At 42.5% G+C, this 14,751-nt stretch overlaps 1 protein-coding gene across 2 annotated transcripts in view; it reads right to left on the bottom strand.

Moving 5' to 3' along the window:
- Nucleotides 1-10,155: 10,155 nt before the first annotated feature.
- Nucleotides 10,156-14,751, bottom strand: part of MAP3K5 (mitogen-activated protein kinase kinase kinase 5) — a 109,673-nt gene continuing 105,077 nt past the window's right edge. For both annotated transcript variants that reach the window (XM_074818989.1, XM_074818990.1), the window contains 4 exons: nt 13,695-13,807; nt 12,692-12,804; nt 11,730-11,806; nt 10,156-10,889 (listed from right to left, as the gene is read on the bottom strand). In XM_074818989.1, coding sequence (XP_074675090.1) covers nt 10,829-10,889; nt 11,730-11,806; nt 12,692-12,804; nt 13,695-13,807 — 364 coding nt within the window. In that variant the 3' untranslated portion in view covers nt 10,156-10,828. The remainder of the gene's footprint in view (nt 10,890-11,729; nt 11,807-12,691; nt 12,805-13,694; nt 13,808-14,751) is intronic.

Here is a 14,751-nt window from a genome sequence, read left to right as displayed (position 1 = left end):
AACACTTGCTTCCATTAAGCAAACCACAGTCTCAAACATCACGCACACATAATTTTTTCCACTGCTACTCTTGTATTCTCTCTTCCTTCTACCTCTTATTGTCAAAAAAGGAGAGAGGATAACCTCATCTTTACAGAGGTTTCTCTCTTCAAAGATATCTCTAAGGCCTCACTTTTATATACAAGATAATAAAGGACTGGCAGATTGTTTTTACAGCAGTACATTAATTTTTTTAAACAACTTCAGTATTTAGTGTATAAACATCTGATATAATAATTAATTTCTTCTCTCCACCTTCTTGGAAGGAAAAAAAGGCCCTTGCATTAATCAGTAAGATTGAATACAAAATGCCAGAGAATAAGAAGGGAAACCTTCATCTTTTTGACTAATGAGAATCCTGCTGTCAAGGGTATAGATGCACTCTGAATAGCTTTAAATAAGCAATAAGTTGACTCACTTCTAAAAGTCAAGGCCATAAAACCACAGTAGTTTCATTAACTTATCCTTCATCCATTGAATTAGATGCTTCAAACCAAGAAAGAGCAGAACCATTCAGCCTTTCTAAGCAAACATCACTTACATATGTGCTGGGGAAACAGAGGGGAGCAGCAATGGATTATTAAGATTCTTCAGAAAGCAAACTTAGAAAGGCAGGTTCAGCTCTTTTCACCTTTGTCTCCTGGAGTTTGAATAAACATGTCTTTAATCTGGTTTCATATCTCAGTATTTCCCTTTCCAATACATTAAATACAGAATTATTATCCATATCTGTGTAAGAAACAATGAGTTTTAAATAAGCTAAGTCTGGAAATGAGAAGACGACACCAGGTCTTTATTTTCCTACCAACTATTCTGACTACTTCGGCTCCTTTAGCTTGCCCATCTGTTTATGGGTCCTACCATATGTGCTGCAAAGACTGTACACATTCTAGATGCTACTTGATCAAAACAGTAAGACAACATATTCTTCAGCTGCTGAACTGCAGGTGCTAAGAGCAGCCACGGCAGTCCTCTCAGATGAGGTGGGAGACTTGCTCCTCTGGTCCCCACCTCATCCCTACCCCCTGCAGTCCTGGTGAAAGGCAGGCAGGCAGCTGTGCCAGCAGCCAGGCTGCCTGCAAGACCCTGGAGCAGGAGGCTTCTCTTGGAGGTGACCTCTTCCCAGTTTCACCTATCCCCCTGACATGCGCAGTGCCACACACTGGACTAAGGGGTGGTAAGAGCTGCTCAGAACTGACTAGACAGAAGGTGAGCATTAACTGAAGCATCAGCTATTTCTCCCTTCTGTCAATTAAAACTGAACCTGTGTGCATTCCCATGCATAGGAAAATCAAGGAGAAGACTGGGAGCCCTGCCCTGTTGACTCAAACTCACTCATCAGAGCAAAAGACACATGAATATGGAGGCAAGAGTCTCATCATCCACAAATGCTTTGAACACATACACACCAATAAAACAATCAAATACAAGATGTACATTAACAAGTCTTGTTACATTTTTTTAATTAAATGGATTTGCATAGCATGACTGATTATAAAAATTGCACAACGCGTACCATGATGAATAAAAACATATTAGGTCATTCTTAGATGACACTTTACTTATATATAACAGAATGATATTGGATCATGTAACTTCAGCCAATGCTCAGTTAGATAAGGAAAGGGAGCAAGGAAGGGGGAACTCACAGGGCAGTAGGAAACAGGAATTCAGTAGATGGCAGAAATCACCAATGCTAATTACTAACTAACAGTCTGGGCAGTATTGCCACTGCTTCTGTCTGTAAAAAGAGCTTATTTTTTAAATACCTTGCTTGTATACATGTCAAGAGAAGCGCTTGTAAAGTACTCAAAATTAATAGCACTTATGTATGTACTAAGCTTTTCAGTAGAAATGTGAACATACTTCAAAGAAAAAGCACTAAGCTTTTTCATGGAAACGTGAACATACTTGAAAGAAAAGGCAATATGCCAAGACCAAATTAAAATTTTCTCCATTGTTGTATTACTGACAGCATCCGATGGATGGAATCCTGTGAACTACTTTGAGCTGTGTTAATTACCAGTGCTCTCCTGACATCTTACTTCCAAACATGTTTCTTAAAAGGTGACCAAGAAGTCTGGACTTTTCGATTCCATTAACTTTAAGGGAGAACATATTAGAGTGTCAGACACGAGAAATATTTGGAGATATCAGTACTTTATTTCTCCCCTCCATAATATAGTCTCACAGTGACTATCAGTCTGGAGCATAAATCATGCCACCACTTACATCTCTAAAGAATCTCAAAGTCAACAGGACTCAGGGTTGCTAACTCCATCCATTTGAATAGTGAGGCAGCCTAACCCCCATACGTCATCTTAACAGACAACTTAGGGTCATTTTCCTGGAACTCTGACAGATCTCCTAGGATATATATTTTCAAGATTTTTTTCTCCAAAGCCACAAAGGGTATAAATATACCTTCTACTTATTTTAATGAAAGCAAAGATTGATTTTCATGAAAGCAAGTATGGCACAACTCCAGAATCAATACTCAGGAACAGCTGCAGAATTAAATCTGAACCAGTTTAAAAAACGCATGATCTCAGTCTTTTTCACATCAAACACATATAATATACATGTAGCCTGTTCTGCCACAGTTCCTAGCGGGCCACTGCATTTGTTTAACAGAAGTCACATACAGGGGATCTCCTTCCTGGAGGAAAGGTGGGTGTGCAAAGAGAGTTACTACAACAACATTAGCAGCACGCTGTGGCTTGTACTGTGGGTCTAGACTTACGCACATTTTTTCAAGTGGAAAAGAAAGTATGTTGTTGCAAGATTATACTGTATTTACATAATTGAGGCAATTATTGCACTGATATTTAATTACCTTTAATACCACAAATACTTTACAGCTGAAAATTACTAAAATTGTTTCTGTGATAGTAATAAACCAGCCATCATACAAATAAAAAAGGTAGCCATCTCAGATTACTGTAAATTTACAATTTTTACAGTTTGAAATAGCATATAAAAAAGAACATCCATTTTCAAAATGAAGCCCAAGTAAAATGACAATGCATACTACTTTAGCTAGATTAGTAGAAGCTCTCTTCCTGTAAGGGAAGTAGCACTTATGCCAGCTGCTCCAGCATCATTTAACAGGCCTGATTTTTCATGAACTCGAGAGGTTTCTTGTGGCAGTGTTTTGGTTTGGGTTTTTTGTTTGGTTTGTTTTTGTTTGGTTTTTTTTTTTCATTTGTTTGCTTTTATTTTTTGTGGGGTTTTTTTTTGGGGGGTGGGGGTAGTTTTGTTTGTTGAGGTTTGTTGTTTCTCTCCCCCCTACCCCACGCCCCTTTTTTTACACTATAGCAGTGCTGGGAGTAGGTGGGTGGGGAAAGACAGCCTGACTCACATTACATGATATGCATATAAAAAGGCTTGTTCAAACTTTTCCACAGCGTGTAGTCCTTGCACAAACATTACTCGACCAATGAAAGATACCAAGAGACAGTACTTCTAACAGCTTTCTAAAGCTGAGGGGTGGCTTCTATAAGGATTTTAATCCTCTCATCCAAACTTTTAATTTTAATTTAGTTGTATCATTTTCATTCTACAAGCTACTGATAAATCAGTCTTACGCATTCAGAGCTACAGTACTGACTCAGGATATTATTAATGTAGTAACAAATAAATAACTGTAAGATCTGGTACAGAATTTCAAAGTTTGAATAGGTTTTAATCAGAGAGGGTGGCAATAGAAGAATCACAGGTCCTCAATTTATATATTAAAAGATAGGAAATCTATACAATAGGGCTAACGTTTAAATAATTATGGATGGAAATTACAGTACTTTAACAACATATGCACTTTCATCACTTTAAGTGTTTGTAAGCATATACTATCATGGCAATAAAACATTTTGCTTCAAATTGCTGTTACCTCCATGATGCCTTGGTCTCTGATAATCGAGGATTAAGGTACAAGTCCGAGCAAAGAGCAAATGCCAAAGCACAAGCTCCCCCTGCCACATACACACACACACTCTGGCAGCTCCTCGCACCCACACCAACACAGGACCACTGGCAGCTCCCCAGCGAGAGAATGGGAACCGCCTGCGCCAGGCAGAGATAAAACTGGTGTGTGAAAATACTGTATAAACCCTCTTCCAGCAAAATACTTTATCACCAGTGGGAAGGAGCCGTGGGGAACTGGATAGCGCCTTAAGTTCCCACCTACTGCATGCCTTCTGTAGCTTTGTGTTTTCCCCTGTAATGTATCTATTCGTTAAAAAAATTGATAACACAATAAGCTAAAACTTGATTTATTCTCAGATGGAGAAAATACCAGGACAAACAAGCAACAGATGAAAAGTCTCACCAGCTGTTACAGAGAGAACACCGCAGTGTTTGGCTTTAACAAGCTACCTGGCACCGACATCACTTAAAGTGCAGACCTGCTTTGCTGCAAAAAGAACACCATAATATTAAACTCAGAAGAGAACACTAACTAGAAAAGTATGCAAAATCATCACATTAAAGCTTTTTTTTGCAACAAACCAAGCACATTTCTCTCTGGTCTCCCAGTGCTTAAGCACCTGCACACAGATCTGGCCACAGTGGCCCAGAGCGCACATGGGGAAGTCTCACAGGCAGAGGCACGCCTCCGTTTATGGGTGGGCAGCCATAAAGTAAGGTGCCTTAGAAGCTCCTCTGTTTGGTACTCCCCACAAGAGGGCCCTTCATCTCGGGAGTCACTGAAAAGCTTGTTAGCACTGCAAGATGCTCAAGTAGATATGATTAAAAAATTCTAACTGGTATAAGTTAGTGTACCCCCTTAGCACTCTACTCATTTTGCCATTTATGCATTTATGAATGGCACAGTCAAAAAAAAACCCCTCACCCTGGTAATTAAGCCATTCACCTGAAGAAAGCTACTTAAGTGCAGCAGACCATCTGACCAACAATAAAGGGATCCCCTTGTAACATCTCTCTGCCAAGTCCTCGTGGCACTGTTAAAGCTTTCCCCAGGATCAGCTCTGAAAGTCTGTATATCTAGCCACAGGAAGGAAAAAACCCACAACCAAACACACACACAGCTATTTAGCTGTTCGGCTTTGTTTTTTTAACAGGAGCAATAAGTCAACCAGTAGGTAATTTCACCAAACCAGGATGGGAGGTTGACCTTCCTGAGGAGCCGGATCCAGACACGGGCGTTCCGCCTGCGGAGCAGACCGCAGCCAAAGCCATCCACACAGCCCTCCCTGGGCACACACATCTGCTCACTCCGCTCGACCAAGCAGCTGCGGAGCAGCTCCCTGACATGCTGTGAGGGTGCTCCTGTTTGTGGACGCCTGGAAAGAAGGAGACCTGAAAGAACCTCAGCAGACAACAAACAGCTTCACAGAAGTTTAACTCTGACATTTCACACACGAGGAAGTTTTAAATGAACTTTGACAGCACAAAGCAATTTAAAGGCAAAATACTCAACAACTCATGCAAGCGGATCCACCTCCTGTCTACAAGGAGTAAAAGTTCAACAACACAGTAACGTGAAATGAAACTACAAAGCAAATTCAGAATAAATCTAGGCACATAAGTCCTTTTAAAATGATACATCAGTAAAATACATATCACCTGGCAGCTCATCTCCTGTTTTGGTAAACGATCAAAAAAAGACTGATCATACAGTTTAAAAAAAATAACCACCACAACAACATAAGGTAGAGAACTTGAAAAGACTTTGTTAAATGTGGCTTTAAAAATACACTGACGTCCAGTTCTTCCCGTGCAAAGTGAAGTTAATAAGGCTGCAAACTCTGAAACACATAGGATAACAGATGCACATCCTTTCTGAAGTTGAACTTTAGAGTGATGGCTGCAAGTGATTTGTAAAAAAGGATTTCTGAGCAAAAGCACTATACTTCTAACTTTAATAAGGAAAGACAGCATTTGGATGGGTCTGCCCACAGTTGCTGCTTGTGACTGCATGCCCACATTATATAAAATTATGTATTAAAAATATTATACTGTGGAAACACACTTAATTAACCAACAGCCATATGGCCTATTCATATGTTGTTTTGATGAAAAATCTCACTCTGTGATTCAGAGATAAACTTGGACGTATGTTAGAGAAGTGAAGGACTAGCAAAGGGTGAGTGGAATTGTACTCTGGAAGGAGGAAAAAAAAGGGAAAAAGGAGAGGACTGAAAGCTAGTCAGACTTCACAGCCCAGCAAGCAGCACTCACAGTGAACATGCCAGAAAGGCAACCCCTCCGCTGCCTGCAAAAGCAAACAGCATCTGCGCCTACAACAGCGATGCAGCAGTCGATCCGCTTGCGTAAGCCAAAATCTCCTCCCTGCACCCTCCTCGCCCTTAGGGCGAAATAAAAGCGTTTTATAATGCTCTTGCAGCTGACATCCCTCCTTAGAGGCGATTTAAAGACACCTCCCTGGTTCCTAGAGGAACTATGGGCTTGCAGAAGCCGGTCACTCGCACGTTCTTAAGGCTCAGCCAAACCCCCCGGGCCTGGCTCGGAGGGACGCAGCTACCGGGTACCTTAACCCCACCGAGACATCCCCGCTCCTCGCCGGGGCTCACCTCGTCCCCGTTAGCTGGACGGTGCAGGTATTCACCCTAACCGCGGGAGCGTCCCGTTCAAGCTCCGCTGCCCCGCACCCCCCGGGCTCCCGCGCCGCAGCCCGGCGACCTCCCCCTGGGCTCCCTCCCAGCCGGCCGGGCCGGGCCGGGCCTCCCCCGCGCGGCTGGGCACCTCGCCTCAGCCCGGTGGCGGTGAAGGCGCCCGCGGCACACCGAGCCCTGGCAGCGAAGGGCTTCAAAACAACAAACGGTGCCCCGGTCGCGGCGGCGCGCACCCGCCGACGCCTCTCCGCGGTGCCGGGAAAGGGTCTCGCCGTTTCGGCGGGGCAGGTCTCGCTGTTTCGGCAGGACACGGGCCGGACGCGCCGCCCCCGCCGGCACGGCACGGCTCTACCCTGCCCTACCCGCCGCCCGCGCCGGGTCGCGGCGCCCCTGCGCGGGGCTGCCCCTCCGGCTGAGTCCGGGCCGGGTCTGCTGGCGGCGGGTGACCCCCGGGGGCAGCGAGGAAAGACCCCCACAGCCCGGCGGGCACGGGCAGCCCCGCACCTGTTGCGAGAGGAGGCCGCCGCCGGGCCCCGCCGCGGTCCCTCGCCCCACGGCCGGCTGCGCAGGGCCGCCCGCGGCCGCCGACCCGACTTGCGCCGCTCCCCCCCGCCCCAAACCGCCGGCAGCGCCTCACCTGCGGGGCGCCGGCAGCCGCCGCTCCTGCCCGCGGCCTCCGCCATGTCTCCTCCTCGCCGAGCGCGGCTGCTCCGCTCCGCCCCGCGGATCCGCGGCCCCGGGCAGGTGAGAGCGCCACGTTTCCCCTCCCCCGCCGGCGGGATCTGCCCGGCAGCAGGTGAGGGCGGGCCCAGCGCCCGCGGGCGGGTAACGGCCGCTGCTGGCGAGGACGAGCCCCCACCGCCCTCAGCGGCGGCAGTGAGGCGGCGGGGTGGGGGCGGGCACAGCCGGCTCCCGCCGCAGCCCTGGTCTAGTTGATACACCGGCGCTTCTCCAGGTGTGGGGTTTTTTTCCTCAGAAGGGCTCCCGCCGCCTTGGCACAGCTCTTTAGGTACCGGCGCGGAGAGCAATCACAGGCTCGGGGATGATGACCGATTCCCCGCCGCCGGTGTCTCGGCAGCAGGTGGGAGGAGCGGTGGCCAGGGCACAAGCCCCGGCGTTGGGGAAAGAACTGTACCGCTGTAGTCCCGGTACGTACCCTAAGCTGCCCACAACACCTGGCTCCCCAAAAATGGCTCTGTGAAGGGTTGTCAGTGTACCAGTCCCTTCCGTAAAGGTCACGGTCTCGTTGCCTTTCCCGGGAGTTCACCTAAACTTGCGCTAAGCTGCTTTCCAGGGTCGTAAGAGTGTTTCTCTTGTAAGTGTTCTAGGTTTCGATTAAAACATCGTTTCATTTTGCATCTGCTTGCAGGTAGTAGCAATCATCAGAACTACAGCTGAAGAAGGGTGAACGAATCGGGGAACTCATGGTAGGCAGCTGTGGCACGCAGGCAGGCAAGCGGATGGAGAGGTGCAGCTCCCTCAGTCTGGCGTGCTGGACAAAGCAATGGTCCTCCACCGTGCAGAACATCCTCCCTTTCACAAAGCGCTAAATTCAGAGCGTGAGGTCTTCCAGGGGAAAGGAGGATGCACCAGAAGTCATTTGTGCTCTAAAACAGAAGGAGCCGGGGCTCAGGTGAAAAATGTGCCCTATGGTTTGTGAGCAGGAGAGTGTTTATGATCCAAGAATAGGCTGGGCTCTACGCTGAAAGGTGCAAGAGACTCCAAAATCAGTATTGCCTGGGTCAAGTTTTCACTTCTGCGTTCTGCCTGGCTCTCTTAATGGAGGTGGAAAGGTGTCTCTCAGTCAACCTGAGCCCTGGATTGTAACAGCACTAGTCAAGGACCGAGAAGCTATCCTAGCTCAGAGGGAGCGGTATGCCCTATGGTCAAAAGGTCGCCCTTGGCAAAATCCTACACTAAAACGTAAAATGTCCTTACAACATAATCTCAAATCCCTCACTTGTGGTCCGTGTAGGCATCCACCAGCATATTGAGGGAAGCCAGCATGACGAGTCCCAGACTAACCAGTCTGATGCACTCTGTCCCAAAATGTTTCTTCATGTTCTGAGGATATAAAAAGTGTCTGGCACAATCAATGAAGTAGCCTTAAGTGGGGATATTACAGAAGCTTTTGTGCACAGACCTAGTATACATAGATGGATAAGCTGTGCTGCTCAGGGAACCACATTCAGACCACTTCATGATCTCTCAAATAGCAAAAGTGTACACGGCCCAGCCTAGACATGCTCTCTTACAGCGCAGAACACAGAACTGATTGCTGAGCAACTCTGCAGAAGCCACCTTGGGTCTGGTGAGGTCAGCAGTGAACTACAGGAATTAATTCCCAGCTGGTGCCAGGCTAGGTCTCATGGAGACATTAAATTAATTCCTCGATCACACTCCCTTCTCTTACACACAGCTGGCATTGCTGAGCACCCTGAGTCATGGAGAACAGGCTGCATGCTTTCATAGTATCAACACACAAATAAAGCAATGCAATTACATTCTGGTCTGTTCATGCTGCATGAAATCAAAGGTTTTCAAACCACAAGTATAGGCTGATACAGGATCATGTTTCACACAAAATCAAATTAGGGGAGTGCAGTGTCCTAGGGTCACTTTTCCATGGGTAGAGTTTTTTAGTTGCTTTGGGTCTGACAAGTCAAATTCCACCACTGGTCTTTCCAGTGCTTAAAGCTACCTTGAAACTATACTGTTTTCTGCTCTAATAGAAGTAGAAACTGTTAAACAGTAGCTATGTTTCTCCTGAAATGTAGTTACATTTTTGAAATGAGTTGAATCTATCTGTACCTAAATATCCCTGGAACCATCTTCATGCAAAAAAAAAAAAAAGACTAAAATTATTTGATCTACTGTTCTTTGTTTGGCCTATTTTTTTTATACATAATTGTTGGGTTTTAGTCAGCAAAAATTACTACATACATGTTAGGACAACATGTTTATGTTTAGAAAAAATACTTAATTTTCTTTGAAAATAGTTGCTAGACCTGAAAAATTCAGGTCATAAGCTGTTCACTGACTAACGAGGCTAATGAAGAAAGAAGCAGCTTCTTGTCCAGGCAAGTCTTACTCAAAATAGAGCTTTTTGCAGCTGCCCTGTAAGAATCTGATGATACCCGGTGCTAGGACACTGGAGTGACAATGAGAGTGGATAGACAGGGAACATCCACCATCTTTTTTCATTATATGTGAGAAAAGACATATTGCATAAACTGCATAAAAGCAGAACAACACAACAGGCCTTAGTGACTATTCAGTGCATGGAGGCAGGACACTCATTTCCCAAGTCAAGTAGCGAAGAATTTTCTTTGGCCCTGAGTTGTCAGTACGGGAATTAGACCAAACAGGAAAACCCAAAAAATACTCAATACTCAACTCAGAATAACTTAACATGTCAGAAAGGTTCCTTTGATAGTCAAGTATGATTTTTTTCTTTTTTTATTCCAATATTTTCCAGTTCTACACCTTTATTATTTTAAAAGTCCAAAAATATAGGAAAAAGTTAAGTCTTAGGTTCTTTTTATTTTCAACTGTGTATGTCAGAAATAGCTTTAGAACAAGCTAAAATTACTGTGGTTCAGGTGTATGCAACTGGTACAGTTCAGTAGTACATGAACAACTCTAAAACAAATGCACCATGGAACTTAAATTACCAAAAAATAAACAATATTAAACTATGTAGGGCAGTAGGTAAAAACAACTACCTTTAGGTCTTCAACACTAAAAGAAAAATATCTAATTATGATTGAAATTATGAAGTTCTACTACAGATTATTATTGAGATATATTACAATGAATAAGAAACTTGAAGTTGTTGTCACATTTTGGTTTTGTTCCAGTGATGTACAGTCACATGAAATCTTACATCAGTTTTTCATGAAATTAACATCTGGTTACTTTAACTACAATATTTCATGAGTTTAAGTTTTTTGGTGTTGTTTTTTTTAATTTTTGAAAAACTTGCATGTAAAAACATTTAATGTAAAAGAATGTTGCAGGTTGTTTACAGATTCCTTATGGATTATAGGAATAAAAGCACTCAGGAAGCTGCAGTGTTTTTAACATTGGTAAACAAATACTGGATTAAAGTGCAACAGTCCTTCTGACAGCACACCTGCTCTGTGCTGAAAGGAAATCTTTTCCTCTCTGCAGAGAAGTGAAGAAAAATTTCAGTGTCAGGCGTGTTTCTCTCGAAAGTCAGTGATGGCCTTCCAAAGCGTGCATAGCATTCCTCCTCTGTAAAGAGAAAAAAAAAAAATCATAAAGATGCTCATGTACAAAGATACTCTCTAGCCTGAAAGCATTCCAATTTAGGTGCCTTCTGATTTCCTTGCTCTGGTTTTGACCAATGAAATTCAGTGAGAAGGCTGATCAAAGGTGAAATTCCACACGCAATACTCAAATAGAGAACAGAGTTCTTTTCTGATTACAGTACAGGGCAATTTTTTCACTTTTCAGATGCCTGCTTTCTGGAGTTCAGACTTCTGGTCCAAAGGACCTGCATAACTTACAGCAGACTTCCAACATTATGAAAGTGTTGATTATGAAAAAATCTTAACACCTGCCATATTTTTTTTTAAATTTTTTATTTAGTTACTTATTTTTAAACTGACTAGGCACACACAGAGTGTTTGATAACTTGTATTGTTTTTATTTAAACTTGGTTCTGCAGTGACCCACATACGTGGCATGATTAGGTGAAATCTAGTGTTGTAGTCCATGAGCAGTAGTTCTGAAGTCTGATGATGATGGTAACTACAGAAAGTTTTGCTATCTCTGCCTTTTTAAATAAAAGCAAGGCTCTGATGGGATATCCAGTGTCTCCAGGTGTAAAGTAAAAGCTTTGTTGTAAAATTTTCCCTTTGCTTTCCTTTAATAGAAAAGCTTATTTTAAAATTTAAACAGTATCAGCTGTTTATTAGGAATGCATCAGTGTATGAAAACATACTGGAAAGTATTACTTATTTTAAATTAATACTGCACAATCCAATAAATAGAGGTTTAGTATCAGTTATTTTCTCTTGTAAAATAACACAACTCCTGCTCAGCACAGTTCATTTAACTGTGAAGCATTACCTCAGTCTCAAACATTTCAGATCATCTCTTGTAACATAGCAGAGAACATCCATTAACGTATAGTCTTCAGCCAAGAACTACAAAATGAAGTTTAAATGAACATTTTGTTAGAAATATAATCTTTCTAAGCCTTATATACCATCTACCCTTAAAGATAGAAGTTTAAGTTTAGAAGCAGCCTAAAATTGGGCCAAAACATGGTACATGTAACAGATTAATCCACACTGTAGAAATACAGTGAAACTACTTAATTTTTATACTGTACACTCTACATTGGTATACCGGGCACAACTTGAAAGGTGTAATGCTTTTACAGCTACTTCAACCTTTTGTCAAGTGGCATTTCTATTGTTACCACTAATATCTCAGAGTCAGACTTCAATGGACACAAATTAGAACATAATTAATACGACATTTCACCCATGAGGAAATTAAAAACAGTTAAGACCTACCTTTTCAAAAGTGGCATCTAAATTTGATGTACTTGAATTTCAAAGAACTTTGATCTGGAGGAGTGATAACTACATGCAAGTTTTCCTAAATCAGCTGAAATTCTGAGATGGCAACACCTCTAAAATTATATAATTTGCTGCAGAGAAGACCAATCTGCTCCAGGAGATTTCACTTCAACACAGTGAGCTAAAGGTAAACATGCACACTGTATCCAGGGTATAATCAGCAGGAACTGCTGCAATGTGTAAAGAAACTGAGAAATGACAAACCAAAGCACTACTGTCTATTTACCAGGACATTTTATTCCCTTATTCCTAATCAGATACAGGAATTATTAACAATACTGTATTTTTATGAGGGCTTTTGTATTCATGGATTTTTCCTATCCGCTGAAAACAAATTTATCTCTCAAAATGCGTTAAAGTAATTAAAGAGGTTTGGTATCTTCTTGCATCGAGTCACAAAACAGTAGTACAACTGTGTCAGAGAATGAACAGAATCATTGCTACCTTGTTTATCGTGGCCTCGTCAGCTCCTTGAACACTCAGCCAGTTTATGAGATCAGGGTCTTCAGTCCCTGTGCCAGTGGAATGACGATGACAGACAGACAACCCAGGAATATCTAGAACAAGCATTTTTGGGAAAAGGTTTTGTGTTGCCAGAGCAACCTCTTGTCATTTTTGACTGCTGAAGCACTTTCTTCAGTGAGCTTTCCCTTCAATCTTAGAATACCAGTATCCCCATAAATAAAGATAAATGTCAACTCCCAAAGCACACACTTAATTAGAGTTTATAGACAGTTATACACCAATTACTCTACTTGGTTAGGGGTACAGTTAAAGTAGCATGAACATCGATACAAGTACATTTTCTGTTCTCTTCAGAAAATGACTTTACTAGCGCAAAGCACATCAATTTCACTGTTACTGTTTCTACATTAACATTGTTGCATTAGTTTAACTAAAGTGTTCAGGGTAACTCAAAATTGGTGTGTAGGCAGTGCCTTAGACTGAGGATCAGCTGCTTTCAGAAAGCAACACTTCTTTGAAGCACATTACATGGAAACATCAAACTGCATTAGCACTTCCACCTTCTTCAGAACAGATACTTATCAAACTCAGCTTCCCTCAGTAAGCTTTAAGTTTTATTTACATCTCACCAATTAGATCCTCTGGAACTTCAGTGTAACAATAGGAAGAGTCTGTAATTCAAAAAGCACACACCTAAACGTACTAGACTGTCTTTAGAAATAACATTTATTCTGTAGGACAGGAGCCTTGTACTCTTCCATAATCACAATCAAACATACTTAAATCATACCATTCCTTGTGCCATGAGTAACATATTCAGTAGTTTGTTTCCAGAACATGTGTTCAAAGCAAACCCTACCAGAAGCAGTATAATAAAGCATCTTTGCTGAGACTGGGTCAATAAAAAGAACATAAGTTTAGCTGCCACTGTCTTCATCTGTAGATAGTACAACACTTTTCCTTGAAAATTCTTCTCACTTACCTATTGGCTGTGACCTAAGCCGTAGGTTTCTGATCTCCTGATCTTTTTCTTCTATAGCTTGATGTAAGAGGACCTGAAATTCTCTCTCCTTTTGAACCAACTCCTCCAATAACCTGTGAAGTAATGGGAAGGAAGCACACATTTCTTTAAGTAGTTTCAAATTTTCAGGAAAGCAGAGATCTTACTACACTTGAACTGGAAACCTTCTTGACAGAGACAAGGAAAGACTTCTTCAGCTTTCATAGGAACATCCTCTCACTATAGATTTATTATGACCTATATCAAGACATAAACGTCCACTGGTTTCTAAAGCTATAGCTCTTTAAAAAAAAAGAAAAAGCCCCAAACCACACCAGCCTCCATATACACATCCACCCACTAAACAGGTGGTATGGTACAAAATTTCAGTGAAATTTCTACAGCCAGCATTCTGTTTTAAACAAACTGTGTAACTGAGAAGAACAAATATCAAAGTGTTTCATAAACCAAGGGCTAAACTTTGTGACATAATTCTTTATAAGGAAAAATGCCAGTTCGTATTTCTCCAGCAGACATTTTCAAAGGTATAGCAAGGGTGGAGCTGTGATGAAAATGTGGTGAAAACTTATGACTGCATTACTGGAATGGGGAAAATACATTCTTATCTGCACAAGGGCTGTCCCTTCCTCACATACCAGGCACTTTTTGCCTACCCTTCTTATGCTGTATGAAGACTGAGAAAAGAGGAGGCAAAATACCTTGTGTCCCCTCCTAAGCAATTACTTTTGAGAATGTCAAGCAGAAACAAATTGGAACCCATGTTTCACTTCCTTCATAACACAAACCCAGAGAGAAACCCAGAAATTCAGTGGTCAGCACCTTTCAAACTGGTCAAAGGAAAATGATCAGAATACAATGAAAAATTGGTATGTGAAGCTGCTGCAATTTGTTATTTTAGAAAAGTGTTTTAGCATAAAGGAGGACTTGTAAACAGCATGTATTCAGGAACTTGGTCAGAAAAATTGGACATGGAGAACACATTCATAAACCTATCACTGACTTCTGAGCCTTAGGAAGT

This window comes from Strix aluco, chromosome 3, assembly GCF_031877795.1.
Source record: "Strix aluco isolate bStrAlu1 chromosome 3, bStrAlu1.hap1, whole genome shotgun sequence".
Lineage (NCBI taxonomy): Eukaryota > Metazoa > Chordata > Aves > Strigiformes > Strigidae > Strix > Strix aluco.
Note: the sequence above shows the minus strand (reverse complement) of the source record. Positions and strands in the feature narration are given on the sequence as shown.